The 24920-nt window shown below is 43.8% G+C and overlaps 1 protein-coding gene across 1 annotated transcript in view; it reads right to left on the reverse strand.

Moving 5' to 3' along the window:
- Nucleotides 1-24920, reverse strand: part of LOC308318998 (receptor-type tyrosine-protein phosphatase U-like) — a 148395-nt gene that overhangs the window by 94368 nt on the left and 29107 nt on the right. Inside the window, exon 2 of the mRNA XM_080768773.1 lies at nt 22893-23024. Coding sequence (XP_080624899.1) covers nt 22893-23024 — 132 coding nt within the window. The remainder of the gene's footprint in view (nt 1-22892; nt 23025-24920) is intronic.

Raw genomic sequence — 24920 nt, forward strand, 5'->3', positions numbered from 1 at the left:
CTCAGTCTGGCCTGTGCAATGCACTGGTTCTTGTTGAGAAGATGTTAAGAAGAGGATTGTTCAAAATGTGGTAGTGGGCTTGGCATTGGCACCTTGGCATTGTAAAGCACTTTGTAAACATTGTTTTCGAAAAGCACTTTATACATAAAGTTTATTATTATTATTATTATTATTATTATTATAGCTAATAAAAACATTTGAGCTATGGTTATAGCACATTTTGAACAATCCTCAAGAACCACCCAATCCCACCTCCCCACAACATTATATTTAATATAAACGTTGGCACAACACATGTATTTTATTTGTATAATTAATATTTGAAGCTAGGTTTATTCTTCGTTGCACGCCGGTGTTGAGTTGTTTTCCCCCCACACTATTATTATTATTATTTAAACATATTTTTCATACATTTTAGTAAAAATAAAAACGTGCATAGACTTGGCTACCATTAGGGATGGCAATTATCGATAAATTAATTATCCTCTAACATCAAAATCCATATTTTGCTGATATACAGAAAGAATACAAAAGGCATATTTTATTCCATAATCAAATATTTATTTGCCCATTTGGCATTTTTGTATGAGGAATAACATTAAATGAAAAGCGCACTGTCTTGTCGATCACATCACATGCAAAAGCAGAGACGTTTCTGTGGCTACCAAGGTGGGGGGACTTTTTAAACTGTGTGTTACATTCACAGAAAACCCCTCCATTGATGGAACCGCATCATTTTCGTTCAATTGTTAACTGTTAAGTTTAATTGAATAATTTCTTACCGGCGATTAATCGAATAACGTTAACAATTAACTATTAACATCCCTATAGCTGCCATATGACATGATTTCCAAAAGCCAGACATTGGAGGGGCTAGCGCCCCACAAAGATATTCCATGGACCACATACTGTACATTACAACACTGTTTGAGAAACAGTGTCGTAATGTGTACAGTACAGTATGTGGGGCATTGGAGCCGCTCTGTAAAGACTCTCCCTGGGGCTTCACTGCAGTACCTGGTGCCTCAGGCCTTCATCCCAGTTAGTGGCTCTCCAGAGCCCCCATCTCTGACAAGGACCGAGAGCTGTCTCCAAAACATACCGTATCTTCCCATCCTCAGAGTGACGGTGTACAGATAAAATACTGCCTATATACCCATACAAAGTAACTGCATATACACTGTACTTTTTTTGTATTTGTAACTGATGTGCTGATCCAACATGAACCGACCCCTGTATGAACCTCTCTGCTACGGAACTAAATTAAAAACTGCCTTTACATCTCCTGCCTCTATGCAGCCCTGAAGGAAGCAGAGGAAATGCTACAAAATATTCCCTGTATCCCCTTTCTAATTCCAGAGACACATTTAAAACAAATGGTGATATAATTTCCCTGTTGTACTGTAGCTGTTAATGTCTGTCTCTCTTTAAAGGTACAGCAGAGATCGCGAAAGAGTGTGACAGACAGACAGACAGACAGACAGACAGAGTATCATCATGTGTGAGACACTCAGAGCAGTGGGGTGGGGTGATTCATGGGGCGGGGTTGGGGGGTGTTGAGTTGTGTGATTAGATTTTCATTAGCAGCTTGTTATCAGTGCCTGATCCCATTAACATGTCAGCATGGTGACATGGTCCTGTGGTAAACAGAGGTCCTGGCGGGGACACCAAGGGCAAGCACGCATATTAACGCTGCAGGAACGTGCAGAGAATGTTAGAGAGGCAGTGGGGCGAACTCCCAAAAAAACAGAAACAGCGAGTGCATTTTCCGGCAACGGCAATGAGACGCGACGCTGCCGGGGGGTTATGCCACTCCACTGCTACTCCATCTCGGTCCGTTCGGCACTGCCAGTAAGCTGCCGGTTACTGCTGGCAACAGCCGCGGCGCTACCAAGAGAAGGGGCGGTATCTGCCGGGGGATTATGTCACTCCACTGCTACTCCATCTCGGTCTGTTCGGGACTGCCGGTAAACTGCCGGTAAAAGCCGCGGCACAGCCGGGAGAAGGGACAGCATCTGCCGTGGAAACTAGGGGGGATTATGACACTCGACTGCCGCTTGCTTTCCCGGCAGTGTGTTGATCCGACATGTGTTGCGTCGTGCTTGCGGTTAGGGTTAGGTTTAGGGTTTAGGGTAGAGTGTCGGACTGATGCCGCCGAGAAACACTACCACTTGCCACAGGTCAAAAAAATGCTAAAATAGTGGATTTCTACACGTAAAATGCTACGTTTCAGAGTTCGGAAAAAGGCAATTCTCCTGAATGCTCCCTTCGGGTATGGCATGTAAAGAGGGTGATTTGCATTTATTTAACCATTGTAAATGCTGCATTCATGAGAAGGCATTTTTTGATTGGCGCTAGCCCCTCCAACGTCTGGCTTTTGAAATTACGTCCTATGGCAGCCAAGTCTATGGACTTTTTGGAATGTTTAGAGCTCGAGCCCCCTTTGATGTCTATGTGTGCAAGTGCCTGTAACGCTGGGACGGGCCTCCGCTCGGCCATCTATCGGTACAGACCACTAATGAGTGACATCCCTTTTACCAATCATTTTACCCCAATTTATTTATTCCTGGTATCTGAACAGTGTGTAATTGTCACGCTACTGTACATGCACTTCAAATATATGGTTATCTCCATGGGTCCTTTCAAACTCAATGTCTTACAGATTTAATTGCATGGCCTCAGGCAGATAACTTGACGTCTTAGAATCGATGGTGATAACTCATTATAATAAGCCACTCAACCGAAACAACCCTATACAATTTGCGTTCTCGCTCTCTCTCTCTCGCTCGTTCACGCTCTCTCTCTCTCTCTCTCTCTCTCCATTAAACATATACACACATGCACATAATTGGTAATTATCTCACTTGTTTGTTCAAATCTTCAGCAGTGCAATCAGCTAAGCTGTCCACAACATACACACCATTTTAACACCACGAACACCTAGGGGTATTTAGGACCATTAAATCGGAGCGCACAACGATTTGCAGCAACGGAGCAGCAGCGATGCACCAGGCGCCATCTTGGATGTAGCTGAAGTAGCTAGATGTTGGCAAAACACCTCTGAGGCGATTGACAACAACGGGAGGTATGATTAATTCTAACGCGACTAGCGACGGGACCGCGATGGGCCGTCTAACACATAATCTTTGATTAGAATTGGACGGATTGATTTTTGATCAAGAGTTATTCACATTTTGTCGGTCTCATCCACTAAAATGGTGGGGAACACTTTGGATGTCGTCCCCACCCGGAAATGACATTGAATGTTGCCCAACAGGCGCTCCATTGCCTGTGGAGCGATGCGCTCCGTTATGATATCAATAAAGTTCCGTCCTTTTATTAATCTCTGTTTATGACACTCAGTGTGTTAACCAGTACCCCAAAGTACCAACAATCTGTGCCTGTGTTTCTCCCTGGTGGATGGAGATGCACATGCTTACAGCCATGACACATAAAGCACTCCTCAGCTCCACCTGCATATTTACATTGGGTGCATAAGAGGGTGTATACTGTAGGTGAGGACCACCCTTATCGATGGTCCATTTTTACACCGCCGCGTCACAGAAGGACTTTGGGGGAAGCTGACAGATGGACGGTTGCCAAACCCGGGGCTGAGTCGAGGCCACAGCCCCGGTCCAGATGACATAAATCTGAGACGGATATTGATAGGGAGTAGAGTCATCACAATGACAGGTCGGAGGCTGGGGGGGGGGGGGGGGGCAGTTTGCCCATTCCCAGAGGTGTAATGTGTTTGTGATTAAGTGTCAATCTCCGTTTGGAGCGCCGGGCTCTGTCTCAATTAGACACACTCATCACACTGTCGTCTAACACCTGACCTTGGCCTCTTGGCTGGTTCACTGCACTTCTCCTTTCAGGAATTTTAAAGCACATTGCAGAACAATTACAGACACACTAATCACTTGTTTGTTTGATGACTAATTACTTGTTTGTTTCAGGGATCAAACCTGTGACCATTCAGCTACTGTACAGAGCAGCCACTCTAACCACCTGGCCACAGCATTACGGATTGAGAATCTAAATGAATGGAGCCTTGCCAATAAAACATAAATGAAAAACGTAGTCAGCGAGGTACACGATACACACTGTTTGTTGCAGCACACAGAGAGATATGCATGAATATTCACTGGACCCTCATGATGTTTCATGAACATCCACCAATATGGCGGATGGATACGGTGCCATAAACACTTTTAAATGGCTTTGGCTGTCGTTTGATCACAAGCACCTGCTGTGGGATAACGAACACCTGATGTTTGCCTGGATGGCTGTTTGGGGACATAAAGGACCACCAGGAATATACTGCCACTAGAATTAAACGAGAAAATGGCTTTCCAAATTCAGACCCGCAGGCACATAAACAACCGCAGACCACAACACTTTGCTGCATTAGACTGTAGCTTGTCGCACGGACGAGGATGTTATAGATCCTTATCTTTTTAGTGGCCATCACTTTCCTCCATGGTGGGTAAAAAAACTAAAAACAAAACAACAAGCGCGCCCCATACATCTGAAGTATTGTGAAGACAGACGCACACTTTGCAGCATTATTTTCTTCCCAGACCATGAAAATGTTTGTGTTTCTGCCAATATTGTTTTCAGTTTTCATTGTTTTTTTAACCTCCTATCGATCGCTACCTTGGCCAGCCTCGAGTCCAGTGAATCATTTCTAGCCTGTTCTCCACAGCGCCTCTCTGTGTGCCAGCCTGTGTGCTTTTGTATCGGAGGCGTGGCCCCTGAGGACACAACTCTTCCAGTAAAAACATTGGAAGGTAATTACAAAAAGAAGAGGGAAGAAAAACGTATTGGACTCCTCTCTCGCATTCTCTCGTTTCTCCTTCTCCGCCCTTGTTCTCACCCAGTCTCTTTTTATATGAACTAATAAATAAATCCCCCCTCAGTCCAGCTCTCTTCTCTCTATGTGACTCATAGTGCATTTCGCCCCTCCCCCCACCCCCCCCCCCACCCCCCTTGTGAGCATTGAGGGAATTAATTAGAGACGCTGACAGTCGAGGGACTAGGCATCGTCTACTATGTGTGCTGGCTGCTACAACAGTGATGTTATGATGACTGATGTTGTGAGGGCTGTGAGGAGCCCTGTAGAATACGCCTATACATTACACAATGGTGTAAGATGTACATCTGCACTGCAGTGTGCATCACACGCACCCCGTTAGAATAGAGGCTAATGAAGAGATCAGAAAGCAATGCGTTGGATCGACAAATGTAATTATGTTGTGTTAGTGTTGGCTTTCTTTACCATGTGTTCTGTAAATACTTACTACACATATACTATACTCAGTGGTGGAAAAACTACTCAAATTTCTTCAAGTAAAAGTATCAATACTGAAACTTAATGTTTTACCCCTTCAGGACAGGAACCCCTTGTAGGGTTCTTGTTGCTATGTAATGTATATTAGCAGCATAACATTTTTGTAAATTTTTAATTAATATTTGACATTTTTCAGAAAACGTAGTTAGTAGTAAATGTATACTTAGTTACTTTCCACCACTGACTACTACAGTACATGCTACCAGCGAGCCGTGATGGAAGCTTTTTACAAAGTGATGAATCTACACCCGCACACTTTCCAGATAGCTCACTTGAACATAATCAATATATCACAAAGCACAAACCACTCCACTTTCTTCCAAACGCAATAGACAACCCACACACACTCCACATTTAGCTCTTGAAATGTGCTCTTTCCCGCTTGCTCTTTGTCTGTAAGTACTTTAATCTGTGCCTTGTGCTCATAAAAGGATCAGAACTGTCAACTGTCAAACACTGAATAACAGCAGCATGGCCATTAAGCAGCAGAGAGACACAGAGAGAGAGAGAGAGAGAGAGAGAGAGAGAGAGAGAGAGAGAGAGAGAGAGAGAGAGAGAGAGAGAGCACTTTCAGAGAGCTTGACAATGAGCACTTCTATAAAGCGCTGCCATTTTCCAGCCTAAAGGGAGCTCCTGCTCGCTGGAGACTCCCTCCCTGCCTCTACATGCAGGCTGAAGTTCATCAGCAATCAACAATGGAGCCAGATGGACACAGACTAGGGTGGCCAGACATCCGGTTTCACGCCGGACAGTCCGGTTTTAGACCCACCTGTCCTCCTCCCACCTCAACCTCTGGCCGGACACATAATTGTCCGTTTTTTTGTGATATACAGTGCTTGTGCCATAACTGTCATTTACGTCGTCTGCCTGGGTATTAAAATCTCCGCAGCGCTGCTCAGCTCCGAAGCGAGCCGGCCACACTGTCTTAAAAAGAGTGAGGGTGAGGCGAGTGGAGACGTTCGGAGTGTTGCCATGTCCGCTTAATTATAAGCGACTTTGGGCTTGTTTTATATAATAGGCTACTAAGCCTAGTCAGGCTTCTTTTGTGCTTGTTTTCATAGACATGGTTGCTTGGTTCTCTTCCAAAACCTGGCAACACTGCCAGTGGGATGGTCGGTTTGTTTGTTGAGCTCTCACAATCACTTTAGTATAGTTGATGCAGAGATAAATAAGCCAAATATGCCGAAATGAAAAACTACATTTAATGAGCAATGGAGCAAGGAACTCGACATCATAAAGAAAGGGAGGCTAAAGCACTGTGAATATATAGGCTACTGGCATCATTCTATGTCCCACACCGATGACCATAAGACTGTATAAAAAAAACACAAGAAAGAGATTAAACATAAAACATATCTAAACATCAAATAAAATAAATTGATTATAAAATGAATGGCCTTTGTGGTACCCTATAATTTAAAAAGGTTAATTTAATTAGCAAATATATGTTCTCTGTGGACATAATGCTGGAGAGGATAGTGGTGAAAATCAGGTGCAATAGTAGTAGTAATAATATTAATATCTGGGGGGGGGGGGGGGTCGGGGGAGCGAGCCCCGCAAAAAGTGTCCTCCTTTCTGAGGTCTTGCAGGTGGCCACCCTAACACAGACACAGAAAGGGGGCCAGAGAGTCAACCGACTGGCCGCCAGGTAAGGAGCCATGTGGAATGCAGTTCTGAAGTTATTTTTTATGAAGGTGAGGAACCATTTAAATTTTGTTCAAAGCTTTAATCGCTTGGGGAAGCTGCATATTGGAACAGATAAAAACATTGTAAGAGGGGTGAATGAGCAAAGTGTGGCGGTACTTCAGGTACTTTTTAAGCCTTTCCTCATCCTGGAAAGCTTCACAGTTATTCAGTTAAGTCCATTCATACCACACAACCACAATCACTTAGGCTACTTCCACTTCTAGCCAATGAGCAGCTCTGCATGTAGTAATATGGGGCTATGTACCTTGCTCAAGGGCTCATCAGCAGTAAGTGGGAATTTACAGTACTTCGCGCCTAGAAATTCATTTTCAATGAGCCCTGCGTTCTTTTTTCTATACGCAGGGAGAAGTTGAGGAGCGACAACGCAAGCATATTAACTTGAGCGCGGTCCTGTGACATTGCCGCACGCACTCGCGTTTCGTGCACACGCCAATCCAGGTCTGCCTAGACCTGGATTCTGTTGAGCTTTTTGTTTACGCTTGCGTTGTCGCGCCCCTCTTGAGCAGACCTGGAGCAGACCGGCGTTGATCCAGGCGACAACGTCTGCGTTAATCGATGCCTCTGAACTTTATCAGAGTCAGTTCCTAACATCGTGGTACAACCCTTCAGTGGTTCCATACAGTTGATTTATTTTGTATTTAGTGTTTGACCTCATCATACACATACAGTATGAGGACTCAGCAAAGATAATGCTTTCCTATGTTTTGGTGTCATTATCTTTAAGCATTTTCATGTGTTGTAACTGGAATATGGCTCTGGAATTTCCTGCTATAAAGCTCCTCAACACTCCTATAGGTCAACACTGCCAAAACATGTTGAGGCCCACAGAGGTCTTTAACTCATTTATTGCGGATAACTGTTAGCATAAACCCCAGTTCCAGGTGCCACCATACGCGTTCACTTTAAAAGACAGAGTTTGCCCGCCCCCCTGCCCCCCACACACACTCGAGTATCATTGGAACAAGCACACACTGTTTACCTTTCGTCAGAAGCTTTTACATGGCGGGAGCGTTGCGGTACAAAGGCACAAATTAAATCAGAAATTTGGATGGCAGAAGAACCACCAAGGACACCTCTCCTGGAGTCCGACTTATGGAGGTTTGAAAATCCTCCTTTCAACTGCTTTACACCGTGATTATAATTTCAATCCCATAGGTGGGGCGTGGCCATAGCACCAATGTCAAACGCTGCCGTGGGACTCAACCATTATATAGACGGAGTATACGTTGGGGTAAGTATACGGACCTGGGATATGACGCCTCCTAGCGTCGGGGTACGTATATATAAAACCACCTTGTGGCTTTATTGTGCATTGCACCTACACCATGTGTATGTCAAAACTGCATTGCCAACATAATTGATATAACAGCCTTTGTATCGATTCACATATCGTCTGGAGTATATATCGATATTCGGCCATATAGATACATTTAACCCACCACTAGATGGTGCTCTTCGCTAACCTATGAGTCACCACTTGACCCATCAACTCCCGTTAAAGGATTTTCTCCCATGCGTTTCTGGTCTCCTCATAAAAAAAAACTGAGCATAAAAAAAAAAAAAACAACTTGTCATACGGCCGATGTGTTCGTTCCACATCGACCGTTTGACAATGTTTTATTTTTATTTTTATGCCCAGCGAACAGCACTGTGATTATCAACAATCGGGGGATTGATCGTAGTGGACATCAATATTATGTGCCTACTTAAAAGTTAACCTTCTTCAGCGATTCATGGGCTACATTGAGCCTAGATGGAAATTACTTGTGAAACTAAATGTGAAGCAAGCCGTCTTCCATCTGGCGGAGTCAGGTTACTTCAAAGTAAGTACAAACAGAAAATCACTGACACTGGGTGAATTAAATAATTATTTTCTCTGGCACTGAATGATTTAATATAAACCGTTACATTTTGCTGTGTCTTTCAGTTTATAGCACATGTCATTATTTAGCTGTTTGATAAGGAGAGTCCATTATGGAGCCTTCATTCACACTTCTATTGTGTAATTATGGATTCTCTTTGCCTATTTATTGGTCTTTGTCATTACTATTGTCTAGAACATTTAGTTTCTGCTTGTTGCCATTATTGTTAACATTGACATTTTTGCCATAAATAGAACATGATGAATGTGTGAGCGTTTCTTTTGCAAGATGGCACAAAACCTCTGCCCAGCTCCGTGCGCCAACTCCTGTTGGCTACAGGGAGATACAGTAGCTAGGCCAATGTTGTTTGCAATGAATTTCATTCGACAGCAGTCTGGAGAACATGCCCAGGGAAATGTTCTGCTCATAAGTACGCACACGAACACACACGCGCGCGCACACACACACACACACACACACACACACACACACACACACACACACACACACACACACACACACACACACACACACACACACACACACACACACACACACACACACACACACACACACACACACACACACACACACACCACTTTATATTCCCTTGCTGTCTCTTTTGTCTCATCACATGTTCAGTTTGCAACATTCTTCCTTTCCTTCCAGTGGTATAAACTTGGTGAACACCGCAGTTCTGTTCTTACGGCTCACAGTCTCAACACAACAGTGAGCTGTAGTGGGGATCAACCCTGACGGTCTGTCATGACTGCATTCATGAACTCTTCTCAGCAAGCTTACAAGGCTGGGAAGAGAGTTTAATTTGGCATTATAATGTAATAATGCTTTACTTCATTCAGCTGCAGTCTCTGAATGAGCACGAATGCACGCACGCACGCACTCACACACACACACACACACACACACACACACACACACACACACACACACACACACACACACACACACACACACACACACACACACACACACACACACACACACACACACACACACACACACACACACACACACACACACAATGCTTAAGAATAGAATATGCTGACTGAATAGTGTAGTTTAGAATATTTAAGTGCCCGCTAATGTACCTGCTCTATTGTCTCCAAAGTTGGAGCCAATCCGGAAAGTGTACTTCAGGGTTCTTCAAGTGCTAGTGAGCAACATTCATTGAAATGAACCTGAGTAGATTCATTATAACTCTATGGTTAAACACTGAAACCAACAGGAACTTGTCTCCAGCCTATACTCGCACGCACGCGTGCACACACACACACACACACACACACACACACACACACGCGTGCACACACACACACACACACACACACACACACACACACACACACACACACACACACACACACACACACACACACACACACACACACACACACACACACACACACACACACACACACACACACAGCTGCTTGAAGTGTTCCTCTAGTGGTATCGGTGCTGTAAGGATAGTTAGAGACACGTTAAGGCCGTGAAAACAGGATTAGTCTGCTGGCCTCACTCCCTAATTAATTGTCAGGGTGTTTGGGCTAATACATCTTTGTTATCTGGCCCTCTAACCGGTGCAGGAGATCGCACGGCTCCAACCCAGCATCAGGAATGTTAAACAGGCCATGCTTTTTTGGAATCTATAGCTTCCAGAGATGTGGAGGGAACAGCTGCTTTACTTAATTAAAAAGATAGGTCGGCACGTTTGATATGTGGAAAGAGTCAAACAGTGTTTAAGATTAGTTGCCTAATTGACAAGCCCTATTCTGCTGCAAGCTATTGGGACTATTAAAATAACTCTGTCTTTATTGTTTAATATATGCTAGCTGGAGAACAGAATGTCAGGAAAGGTCCGGAAGGATTGAGACGAGTCGTCTCGCTGCAGAGGTTCAGCTGAGTGGCTTCGTTGTCGCGGTGACGGTCAGACACATTGACAGACATTTAAGTCAGACAAGAGGCTCCCCTGACAGGGGCAGACATGTCTGCAGCTATGAGCATAGAGCAAAAGAGGCTGCAGTTATCTCCAGCCTTTGACGGCAATTGGACGTTCAAATTTATGATTTGAGGCCTTTTTTTTCCAAAAATGTCTTTTGCAAAAATCCACCTGCCGGTGGTGCTATAGCAGGCCAATGTGAAAATGGTTGGCTTTATTCCTCTGCTGGCAAGATTTCAAGAATTGCACGGTGCGTTCATGATTTGAGGCATTTTGTTCAAAACAGGCCAATCCTGCAAACAGAAGCCAATGTTAGCCAAGTAGGATGGAATATGAAATACAGGACAGATCCATCTTGATCACATGACTATAGAGATACTGTTTACCAATTTGCTTGATGTATTGATTGAATCTGTAGGAGTAATATAAAAAAATCACACCCATGTGAAGTGAGTGTTGCAACTCCGCGTGGGGGCCCCCGGGGGGGTCCCTGGAAGTTCCAGACCCAGAGGACCACGGCGGCCAGAGTGTCCGAAACAGTAGAGAAATGAGAGAGTTACCATGTGGGGGTCTCCGGGGGTCCCTGGGAAGTCCTCCGGGGGGTCCCCGGAACATCCAGACCCCCAGGAACGCGCACAGGGGGCCAGGCCGAATCCGGCGAGCCACCCCACTTCCGAAACGGTTGAGAAATGACAGAGTTAGGGCCGATTCATACTCCTATTTTAGAGCCGAATTTAGGTACCGTCCTAAAGTCGTCTCTTCGGTGCTACTGAACATTTCTGACGAGCCGAAATCATTTCGGCACTACAGCGCCGAAACAGCGGTAAAATAGGAGTATGAATCGGCCCTTACTTTGTGGGGGTCCCTCTACTCTACTGTACCCTCTACTGTACTGTGCTGTGCTGTCACTGTACTGTACTGGTACACCCGAAATCATCATAATTATGCGTGTGTGTGTGTGACTGTGTGTGTGTGTGTGTGTGTGTGTGTTTGTGTGTGTGTTAGTTTGCGTGTTAGGTTGTGTTAGGTGGTGAAAAACAGCCATGCCGTTTTCGTGCTCAGACCCACCCAGCCAGCCACCCAGCCACACATAAGGCAGTGGTTGCGCCACTCAAAAATGTGTTTTACAAAAGTCTGCCTCCTGATGCCACTATAACAAGCCGTTCTGGAAACATTGGAGTAGTGGTTTGGAATTGGCATCCAGGGAGCGTGTGGTCACCGTTTCGTAGCGACCAGGCCAACGGTGTCAGAGATTAGCTGGTAAAAGATGGAAGGAAAGACCGATGGACACACACACGGAAGGACAGACCGACAGGGGCGAAAAGATATTCCCACAAAAATCAGGGAGTGACACGTAGCAAATCTGCCGCTGGGCTTGAGAATTGGGCATGCTGTCAGACATCAAAGCCTATGAGGTACGCTGCTTAACACTTTTAGAATGTAATCATTCCTACTAGTTGGACTTTCCAAATTCCAAATTTTCACAGTGATAAAAACATCATAATCACCAGAGTATAAAAGGATATGAGTTTTCTCTGAAGTTATGATTATGTCTTTTTTCAGTTGCTCCCTGCAGAGCCCATTGGCTCTCAGCAAGGTGACAGGGAAGACGTCCCACACTGTGGTGGGAGCTGGAACTTCATAATTATACTGTCATCATAAACCTGATGCAGGGTTTCCATATTTCAGTAAGCCGCTTCCAAAAGTGCCATAAAGTGACACGAAATGAACAAAAGGAATTGTCACAGCATGACTCCTTCACTCGATTTCCCTACATAAAACACTTTTACATTATACAACAAACAGGAAGTGTATGAGTGCATTGGTGTTCAGTCAGTGTTCATGCGTGCACACCTGCAAAGTTAATTTGCGTTTCCTGAGCGGTGGCTGTGTGATGTTCCCATCCTTCACATTATGAACAACACTTCCAATCACAAGAAGAAGAAGACTCCTGGGTACATACGGAGCGGCTCCCGTATGTCTCGGACCTCTGGTAATGACTAAACCCGAATGGACCCGGCGATTGGCTGCCACAGCTGTCAATCACCCCCACTCCCCCCCTTTTTTCTCTCCTCCGGCCAGTGGGAGGCGAGCCTTGCGTCACGTAACTTAAGTAAGGAAGAGAGGCGAGCATAGTAACAACATCATGACAACAAGAAAGAATCATAATAGTTCCGTATTAGTGTGTGTGTGTTATAACAATCGACAATGCTGGGATATAAGGTTGGCGCTGTAATTAAAATACAAGGAATGTGACTCTTTCTTAAAGTATGACAACTTGAGTTGATATGCTGTGCAAAGCACAATGGAAACGCCAAGCTGAATATAATAAGCAATAAAAAGATGGTCTGCTGCTGCGACAGAGACAACAACAAGAAAGAACGCACGGTTCCAGCTTCCACAACGGTGAAACGAAAAGTGCATGACAGTACCGACAGGAGAAACCAGATGGAAATAGTGCCGCGTGGACCTCGTTTCCGAAAATTGTGTGATGGTGGATCATGGTACCGCCAGGAAAAAACAGATGGAAATACTCTTGGACCTCGTTTGTTGTAATCGTTGACTAACATAATAACAACTGTATGTATGCAATGATTGACTCGACTTATCTACTACACTGGGTTTTACGTTATGTGGCATTCATGTTAATGGCCATGCAGTGGCACTGCACCACCACCAACAGCGGTTCTGTTCCGGCTGCGGTTCCGACACCCTCTGTGCTTTTCGGGCTTGGAGCCAGAATGCTAATAATAGCAGCGGGTCCATTCGGAGGTCGGCTCCATTATCCCGTGAAGACCTCTACCTCAGACAGCTCTCTGTACAGAACTCCCTGCAGCCATTTGTTGTAACAGTCTGTCAAATCTGTAAGTCTATCAAATCTTTAAGTCAGTCTGTAAGTTGCAACCTATTTCTGATCACACACATGTTGTGAATCTGTGCAACATGTAACATTATAGACATCTCTCTCTCTCTTTCTCTCACACACACACACACACACACACACACACACACACACACACACACACACACACACACACACACACACACACACACACACACACACACACACACACACACACACACACACACACACACACACACACACACACACACACACACACAATTAATTATAATGAAGGTGAGTTTCCATTTTGTTTCGATGTCCTATAAATGCAGTGAGTAATTTTGTACGTATTATAAGGACAGTGGATGGACATACTGTAATTAAAAACAGCTGATGGTGAGATTAGAGTGACAACATATTAAATCCTGTAAAATCCCACAGCCACCATATTGTGACACAATGCTAAATTAACTCTATTGTTTCCAGGTTGCACTCACTACATTTCAGAATTATCTGTTCATTCTTGACATTTATGGAATTCTAGCTTTAGCCCTAGAAAGTTAGCGAGGCTCCTTGGCTCATCCCACATACAACCTCCTCAGAGCCATTCCTGTACTCTGCTCACTGCTGAGCTGACAGCTGGAGGTTTGTTTCCCATGTCAAGCCCATCACCTCCCTTCCAACTGCTCTGCTCTGTCATAGAAGGAGAGGAAGAGGAGTGTGTCTGAGCCTTCGTCTGAATTACACATTGTTAAAACGCAGCACATGGAAATGAGGACGTGGGGGGTGGGGACGGGTGGCTGCCAATTATCCTCACAGAGGACAACTTTTCTCTTATGTTTGTCGATGACTGGGATATCCAGTTATCCCTCGTGAATTAGTTTTTCCACACTTAATAAAAATCTACATTCAAGCTATTCAAGCTGCACTCCTTAAGAATACATATACAGCAGGCAAATTGCCCAGGGTTAATAACCATCCAGCTCTCAAACTAAACTCAGCTCTATTCAAAAAACCCACTTGTCAATGCAATTCATGACGCTGAGTGCAAAAGCTTGACCTGTAATTTCTGCAAAAGGAAAACTTCTAATAGGAAGTGACCTTTCTATTCTTGTCTAATCTAGTCTGTCTGGGCCAGCAGATTCTCTGCCAAGCTCCCGTACAATGCTACTTGGAACACAGAGGAGTTTTTGAGCTAAGGCGAGTCAGTGACTAATTGTGTCCCTTTTCATCTTTGGCAACAGGCTTATCATATGTATTAATAGGAGAATAATAATGTAAAGATTGGCAGAGGTTGAGAAGCTAATTATTCCCACTCTGGTTAAAAGCATGGACATGCACAGAATACTAATAATAATGGCACATACTGTATGGAGCAGCCAATTTGTTACTCTGTCACAGTCATCTCTTAAATCATCCCTGTGTGAAAATAGTGTAAAAATAGACCACCTCCCATCACTTCACGTATCACACTGTTCTATATATTCACTCCAAAAAACCCATTACCACTTCTTCCTATTTCCTAGCTCATCAGCTCACAGGGTGGGTAATGTCATAAGGAGCCACTGAGGAGCGATGGACGGGAGAACAGCCAAGGCATTAGACGCTATAGAGCTGGCAGATGTACAGAGTGCTTTATAGCCAGGCACACTCCAGCCACAGCACTCCAGGGAAAATAAACACCGACCAGCACAGGATCGCTGAGACCTGATAATATATTGCTTATTGTGTATAATTCAAACACCCATCCATCTCCGGCCAGCCGTTCTGCTTGCATCAGGCCTTTTCCCATTCATTATAATATCAGTTAACACAATTATATGCAAATGGCTCCACCCAGAAGCCATGCGCATGCCTACTCTTATGAATTACCCTGACGGTGTGTCATGCCGACAAGAGTTATTATGGTAATGCCAGAGAATTAGATTTTACCTGAGATGAGCTGAGCAAATGAGGATAGCACTGCAGGAGGGAAATAGATAGAGAAAGACCTTACACTGGAAGAAAACACACACATGTATGTCTCTGATTTCACCCTAGTAGGCTCTGAGTCTCAGACAGACACACAGATAAATAACTTGATCCTCATGGGGGATCACTGTTATTGTAGCCTGGGGTCCACCTATGCTTTCTATGGCATACTGTAGGCAGCTCCCGGCAGGATCCGCCGGGAGAATCTAAACGCAGCTGTGCGACAGAGAGAGAGAGAGGAGTGTGTGTGTGTGTGTGTGTGTGTGTGTGTGTACGTGTGTGTGTGTGTGAGTCAATTTAACAAAGGTGCAGACAATCAGAAATCAGTGAGTGATCGACGTTTGTTTTTCTCTCCCTGGAAATAAAAACTTCTGGGTTTCCGAGGCTATTGTAACAAATAAATTGTAAATTATCCTCTACTCACACCCCTGCTGTCTAATGAATGGCTGCTCCATTACCTCGCCAGTGAAAATGTGGTGATTTGCAAGCCTTGCAGAAGAATGGATGAAGGTATCTGATGAATGGCATAATTATGATTGCCAGGACAGGTGCAACATCTTGGTCCCCCATGTAACTGCACTCACCTTTCTGACGCTTCATGAAAAAGGCAAGCGAGTATAAATTAGGCTTTGATGTAGCATGCCAACATAATTATGGGGGAAGGGAAATGCAAGGACTTCTGTGGACTTCTGTGGATATTTGGGCTGCTTGGTAGACACTGTGCAGCGCGTGCACAGTTATGTTGTGAGCGCCTCAAGGCACGTCCACCGTTTCCCAGATCGTCCCTCTCAAGTGTGAGCCCAGGAGACACGTGGCATCACATTAACAAACAGATGGTAGTAGCTTCACGCTACCAAACGAGAGACCCCCCTCCACCCCAAGCTAAGTGTTCAACCTTTCAATGAAAGCCATGTGTTCACTAGAGAGCTGAGCTTTCCAAGCAGTAAGTCAGGCTTGATGTAAAATGCCAAAATATGACCTGTAAGAACAAATATCATATGTTCACCCTAGTAAAATGTAGAAATTCAACAACTCTGAACTTTAATTAGCTCGAGTTTAGTTTTAGTAGAGACACTTTGCCACCGATTATCATATCAGGGCACATGCAGAGAGATTTCCCACATGACATGGTGGCACATTTATATAAATTAATTAAAAATGACTGAATCAGGTCTAATGAAGGTCCATATGTCCCTGTGGCCGAGTATGCATTTTTTCTGAATGTTCTTTCTAAATGGATTTACTCCCAGCCCCACAAACATTGTTAAGAGTGTGGATGATGATCTCTCCTTGCATAGTTTCGTTAGCAGCTATGAGGAATGTGCAAAGCAGATATATGCAAATCTGCACACCTGCACGCCTGGTGGAGATAATTCTTTGAAGATGTGATTGGGGAAGTTTTAACTTCATATAAAAACAGGCTGCTAACTCTCCTGCTCCATATGCTGTGTGTAAAGAAAAAACCTGTACTCATTATTCTGGGTTTTTCAGACTCCTACAGGTATGTTAACGAGAGCACAGAAACAACTCTTCTCTTTATGAGAAGAGTAATCGGACCATATTATGGTCCGATTACAGCAAAAAAACTTTGACGCACTGCATTTAAGCATTGGCTAAATGAAATGACTAGTACACTTCATCTTGAGAGAATAAGGTATTTACTGAGAGACAGGGAGAAACAATATGATAAGGTTTGGCTGCCCCTTGTCCATTACTTGAGTAGAAACAATTAATAGACAGGATACCACTGAGCAGTATTGGGAGGGTTGAGGGTTTTCTTTGTCTTTTTTTCTTTCCTTTGTTTATCTATAAAATAAAAAAATATTTCATATCATAATGTTTGTGTAACAATTTCTAATCTGTTCTCAATAAAAACCTATTTGACAAAAAAAAGAAAAGAAACATAAACCTACCTGAGCTTCAATTATGTTGTTCAAACCTACAACCTTTCATTTTGTGCTTGTTTTATTTGTGCTTGTTTTACCCACTGCCGCACGCACACACTGCTGCACTGTCACACACACACACACACACACACACACACACACACACACACACACACACACACACACACACACACACACACACACACACACACACACACACACACACACACACACACACACACACACACACACACACACACACACACACACTGCACACACACACACACCTTCAAATTAGCTGCAGAACAGACTGTCTAGTCTAGAGTGTCTAGACTAAACACATCAGTAACTGATAGTCACCCTGATCTAGGAATAGGTGCATGGTCACCACCAGAGTAACTAGTCTACACACGCTGTTATCTTATCTCTAATTTGCTTTGGTGCTTTTAGTCTTGCAGCACAGACCACACTTTCCATATAAAGCTGATGTGTTGTTGGGTCATTATATTAAGGTTTACTCTGATGAGACTGAGTTCAAGCTCCATCTATTTGCCTGCTTCCCTCAGGTCTCGACACACACCATCAAATCTCCACACAGGAACAGTCCTTCTTTTCTAAAACATGTCGGCCCAAGACAAACAGTGTGCAATTGGCCTGTTATTTCATAATTTCGGGGATGATGAAACATTATTATTAATAATTATTATTATTAACATTATGATGAAAGCACATTATTTATTTCCAAACATGTGAGGAGGGATTAGGCTTTCTAATATACAGGTTGGTTAACTATAGATCACCGAAGTCCTGACGTCACTGTCGGTAGAGGGTGCCAGTCCACAGGTTTGTGTAATTTTTATTTGCTTTGAAATCCCCATAGGGGGATTTTAGATATCTTCATATGAGAACTGTGTTTGAAAAATAAACCGATCATCCCGGCCTTTTCACTCATATGGATATGAAGCATCGACTGAAGGTGGAAATGTACAAATATACCCAAAGAGGAACACAATAAGTGCTAGAAACGAGTCAAACAACCCAGAGACTAGATTTTAGGCGGGGTGGCTGCAGCTGCCCGTTGCACAACAGAAACTGAAATGTTATTTTTTTTTTTTAATTTAATATATTTAATGTTTCATGGTTACTACGAGTCGAGTCACTGCCAGCTGAGGTTACGTCAATGAGGAATCTCAGGAACGCAATGTGTTGACAGCTGGGCGTGACGTATATTAGCAGCGACATTGCTTTCATACCCTTGTAGTTCCAAGGCTTTTGCGGCCACATTAATTCCATTTTCTCCAGAAACTGGCTGTATCAAATATGAATAGTAAGTAGCCTTGCCGAGCCATGAGGCCCATAGGGCAGGAGCCTATCTCCTGTTTCTGTAGCATGAGGCAGCTTGATGTACAAGTACACCCCCTGGACATGACGCTAGTATGTCGCAGGGACCCCCCAATCCAACCCTTAATGCTGAGTATCAAGCAGGGAGGCACTGGTTCCCATTTTTAGAGTCTTTGGTATGACCCGGCCGGGGATCGAACCCCGACCTCCCAGTCTCAGGGCGGACACTCTAACAACAAGGCCACTGAGCTGTATGAATGGACATCATTAACGACGCACAGCCACCCCCCTGACAGAAAGGCCGGGATGATCGGTTTATTTTTCACAGTTCTTATATGCATGTTAACACGGACATTGCTGTTCCTTGGAGTGGTTGCACCACTCAAAAATACATGAACCTGTGTACTGGCCCTCTACTGAAAGTGACGTCAGACTTCGGTGCTCTATAGGCAGCCATTAACTCTATTTACACATCATTACTTGCAAAGGATTGGGGGAAAAAATAAAATGTTCTAGAGTTGTTTGTTTACCAGGCCTCGCTACAAATCATTCCACTTTCTTGAAAGTAGTTTTGCTGCTAACGTATCATTTATTTCCATAACATCATCACAAAGGCACCGATCTGCAAGGCACCATGACTGCAAAGCAATTCCACAGTTTGAGCGAGAGTCTGTACTTTTTTGATGATATGCAAATGCTTTCACTAAAATGACCCGTTAACTTTTTTAGAAAAACATATATAGCTTTTGCATTTGTCTGAAGATTTCAGATGTACTGTATGTAGATTATTTTAATGATGTGTGTGTGTTTGTGTGTGTGTGTGTGTGTGTGTGTGTGTGTGTGTGTGTGTGTGTGTGTGTGTGTGTGTGTGTGTGTGTGTGTGTGTGTGTGTGTGTGTGTGTGTGTGTGTGTGAAGCGTCAATGTTTACAGAATCGGCAACCTTTTCTGATGTGCGTACTCTGTACAAATAAAATAAAATAAATAGTAGCAAGTTTGATTCAAAAATGCACCAAGCCTCTTGTTTTATTTTGGTCTTAACACTTTTCCCATGCATGAGAAATGTAGTGTATAATTTCTCCTGGGAGATCCATGCTCTGCTGCTATCTCAGCTGTGTTTAATAATCTTCCCTGGATACCAATTTCTCAGCAACAGAAAGTTAATAGTGATCCACTGTAAATAGACTTATCTCATGTTCCCTCGCACCTTGGCTGCCAAGATGGTGGATAGAGACACTCCCAGCGTGATGGCCAGGCCAGATTCAGCAGGATTAGGAGAAAAACAAACATAGATGCAGAATTCTGATGCAGACACACCATGAAGAGATCCAACTAAAGTAGCTCAGTAAAACCTGCCACGGTGTAAAGTCAACAGGAGTCACTACTGCATATATATACTATATTATATGTTATGACGAGACACATGGTCAGCTCCATATATGGAGATCTAAGGGTGGCAGGGGGGGCAGTGTCTTGAGTGTTTGATGAGGGCCAAGGTATGGCTGGGCCTTAATTATCGGGCCTGTTGAGAACTTACATTTTCGCCAGCTGCCGGGCGCAGCTGCACTATAATAACTTTGGGGCAGGCCCATCTAGAGTTTAAATGGACAGGTATAAGTCAAAAGGGAGACATCGAAAAGGAAGGATGGAAGGGGGAGGATTAACATTATGGAATGTCAGAACAGGTCAGCTCCATATATGGAGATCTAAGCGTGGCAGCAGGGGAAGTGTCAGGGTTTGATGAGGGCCCAGGTTTTACTTTTCGAGGCTGTTGAGAACTCTAGTTTTGGGCTGCTGCCGGGCGCGGCTGCACTAATAACTTTGGGGTGGCCCCGTCTAGATTTTAAATGGAAAAAACTGTATCAGTCAAAAAGGAGACATCAAAGAGGAATGATGGATGGGGAAGGATCAACATAATGTGTGTCAGAAGAGGTCAGCTCCATATATGGAGATCTAAGGGTCTGAGGTGAGATATGCTTACATGGCACCAAAGCTTGCTATATGTCATTAGAATAACTTATTCTAGAGTAATAGACTACTACGTTTGGAAGATTCCTTTACACCCAAAATATGGGTGCAGCAAACAGCTTAGTGAATCGGGCCTTTTGTCTCAATGTGTTTTTACTTGTTAAATAAGGTTAAAAAAAAAAAAAAAACCCTAACAGCTTCCCCCTGAGCGCTCGTCACGGCCATCTGCATGAACAGCATCAGCAAACTGAATTTTCCCCATGGAAATTAACAAATGTCTCCCCACTCCTTCGAGCCTGAAGGACAGTCAGGTAAGACGTTCCACACAACACCTTGCTCTCACAAACGGTTCACTGTGACCTCATCATGTTCAGAAAATACTGTAGCATCTTATTTCCACCTGTTCTTCCATTCTGAGGAAGGTCCCAGAATGCTGTAAAGGTCGTCTGACGAGGCAGTAGGCTGTAATTAAACCTGAAGGGAAATGTATTAATTATCCTGTTGTGTGCTTGGTGGCTGTGGGCAGATTCTGTCTGGAATGCTGATGATGCAGAGGTGAGAGAGTAGAGGTGCAGTCCAACTGTTTCAGGAGTATCATCATTTATCAAGCCAGGCATACATTCTATGAGCACAGAGCCTGGGGTGGGGATAGAACTGTCCTTATACCAATCAGAATCACACGCATGTGCGTTTAAAAATAGCATGGCACACCTCCACATAGCCACGGTGTTCCTCAGGGAAGCTACATGACCCCTCGTTAAATTGTTTATTTAATTAACCGCCCTTGATTCATGTGTACCTTGTTACCTTCATGTTTGTCCTCCTCATCACCTCTATTTGTCTTTTTTCATTTATTTTTGGCACGTTCTTGTTCTGCCACGTTAAGTTGCCACATCAGTTACCACATTATCTGTACTACTTACATACAATAAATTGTTGAGTATTGATGATCCCAGTATTGTCTTGCCAAGGTCACTTTCACAGTTCATTGGCTAACTGACTGGCTAGTTACGCAGGAATAATCACTCTCCTGGACAGTTGGCAAGTGTGCAGGGGTGAGGCCACCACAACCCCTCCACAACCACACATCTCTGTCAAGGAGCTTTTTGTCAATTTCCCTTGGTAGGGTGTTTGCAAATACGGAGCGAAGCAGAGGAGCTCCTCATAAACTATGCATGCCAACTCCCAGTGTCAATAAATTGTGTGTTTCCATTAGCCCGGACGAGACTGGTTAACATCAAAGTGATGCTCGGGGGTTAGCAGGAAGCAGACACCACCAGGTTGCTGCCTGCTTGATTAATGCTGATGAATTAAAAATGGGCGCTGGTCATCTAAGGTTGATTTGAGCGCTGTCACAATCTCTCAGCCACACCACAGCCAAATGAATGCATTCAGCTGCTAAATGCAGTGTCTGCTAAATGCCTACATTGAAAAAATTGTACACTGAGGCACATTGGTGGATGTCTTAGAGAGTTTCCACTAACATGGTGGGCGTTGCCATGAACCCTGACACCCACTGCTATGGATCTAGTCTAGAGGATACAATGTAGAAATTCACACCCGTGTGAAGTGAGTTTCATCATACATCATAACACATCATCTCATTCTGGCCAATCACAATTAACGTCCTCACCTTCGTCTTCAATGTTTGTGTTTGCGAAATGTTTGTGTTTACACAAACACTCAAAACTGGCCATTCATTGTCAATGGCATTCAATGTTTTTTGTTTGTGCAAACACAAACATTGAATGCCATTGACAATGAATGGCCAGCTTTGAATGTTTGTGAAAAGACTCTGGTAACCTGGAATGTACAATCATGTTAAGACTGTGGTGTACTCGTTTGTCTATTTTTTTGTTTTCTTTGTCTGTGTAATGTCATGTCCGTATTGTGGTATTTGTTGTTTTTCTATGTTGTGTTAAAAAGAAATGGGTGGTTCTATATATATTGTATTGTGATCGAACAGCTGTGAAATTTCAGAGCCTCAACAAAATAAACACTCACCACGCAGGAGATCAGCGCTGGCATGAGGTGTGTTGTGCGTCCGGAACAGCTGCCAGTCAAAGTCGTCCTCCTCCCCCTGAGTGAAGTCACACAGATTGGGGTCTGAATCCTCATCGAAGGTGCAGCCAGCCGCTGAGATGACACAGAGAAACAATAGTGGTTAGTGCACCAGACACAATTGTATTGGTCTGTGCTGAAATCATCTTTATTAGACAGAGAGCATTACTAATTGAAGGTCCTCCTGGACCACTACCCAATACTACAAGCTCCAGGAGTTTGGAGGTCATGCAATCTAATTGGCCAACCACGCCATAATGCCCCTGACCTTAACCACATTAAAACACATACAACTTTGTGTTAATTAATTTTGTATTATTATTATTCTCTCTTTGCTATTCTTCCTTTTTACTCTGTGTTTAGTGAGAGCTGTACAAACAAGAACTTCATCCACTTTTACCTGTGACTGTGGTGTGAAACAAAAGTTTAATTTATTACTATACCATACTATACTATACTATACTATTATACTGCTAGCGAACCTAAAACAGAATGCCTCCAGCACAGCTGTCCACTGAAGGAGGATAAAAAGACCACAGGATCAGCAGGTGTTAACTAAATAGATACACTTTAATCATGATCATTTGAATTAGATGCCAAGCCAACCTGACCTGGCTTGGTTGAGAGTTGAGACCTGTGCCCCGAGGGGCACTTTTTCTAGTTGTGGATACATTTCTGCCTGTGTGTGAGTGTATGATTGACATCCAGGCTGCATTCCATCATGATCTCACGTCTAATCCCCTTCCCTTTTAGTAAAGGTGGGACAGATGCCAGACAACAAACCCACATGCATATCCCACTCCACCTTTCACCCAGACACCCATTAATAACCAGCCACCAAACAACAATAGTGACATGGCATGCTCTCACCAAAAGCAATGTTGTGCACATACGTACAGCACGCTCACCACTCAGACTTACAATTAATCAAACTATGGGCTGTAAATTACCCCGAAATCAAGTTCTGGTAAAATGAAAGTATCCCACCCAATAAACATACAAACAAGACCACACATGCAGCTCATGCATGTGGGCCCACATAAAAACAGCAATACTGTTCACAGAGGGCTGGGACCCATAGGAATATGATGATTATTGTAATACATCAGAAGCTGCCATATCCCATGCGCCGAAAAACAAATTCTTTCAAATTGTGTTTAATAGCTGCGTTTTTCATGGCCCCCGAGGCGCTGAATAATGCGCCGTTGTCTCTGCTGCCTGATTCTTTTGCCTGATCTCACATTTGCACAGTGGTGTGAAAATGACACACTAACATTGGGCAGCTTGAAAAATCCCTCTCTCACGTGACGAGGAGCTCATGTCAACGCTGTCGAGGGACGCAACATGATAACGACCCAAATGACCATAAGCCCATCCTGAAGGTGACCCCCACCATGCGCTGTGGCTTTATTACAGCTCATGTGACGCGAGTGACACACGCAAAGCCCCGCATCCGCATACACGCACATCTAGATCCAATCCCCTTTTAAAGCCTGCGTATATGCGGGGCTCGCGTATCCGCATGCCTGGTGTAGCCAGTATCATTGATAACAATTGGATCTTTCCAAACGCACTGTTAAGGGCGCAGTAAGTTGCATGCTTTGAAAAGCCTGGTGTAGATCAGGCGTCATTCTTCTGACAAATCTGCTAGGAAACAAATGCAAGCATGGCTGGTTCACTGTCCTATACGATTCACAACATGTGTTCAATTTACTGAGCTACTGCTGGAGGAAAACAGAGGCCACTTCTTGTCATGATTGGCATGTGCATTACATGTGTATGCAGCAGGATTAGGTCAGGGGTCAGATCTTTTTTTATACAGCAGCAGCACTCCATTTTATGTGGGAAATGTTTTATAGTCCAATTTCAAAGATGAAATAAAGCAGCGATACTCAAATAGCTGAACCAGACAATATTTAAGGGATATTTCACTTTCCAAAACACTTTAGACAATTTTATCGTCTAGCCTAT

Source organism: Protomyctophum bolini (assembly GCF_963924005.1).
Source record: "Protomyctophum bolini genome assembly, chromosome: 7".
In the NCBI taxonomy this organism is placed as follows: Eukaryota; Metazoa; Chordata; class Actinopteri; order Myctophiformes; family Myctophidae; genus Protomyctophum; species Protomyctophum bolini.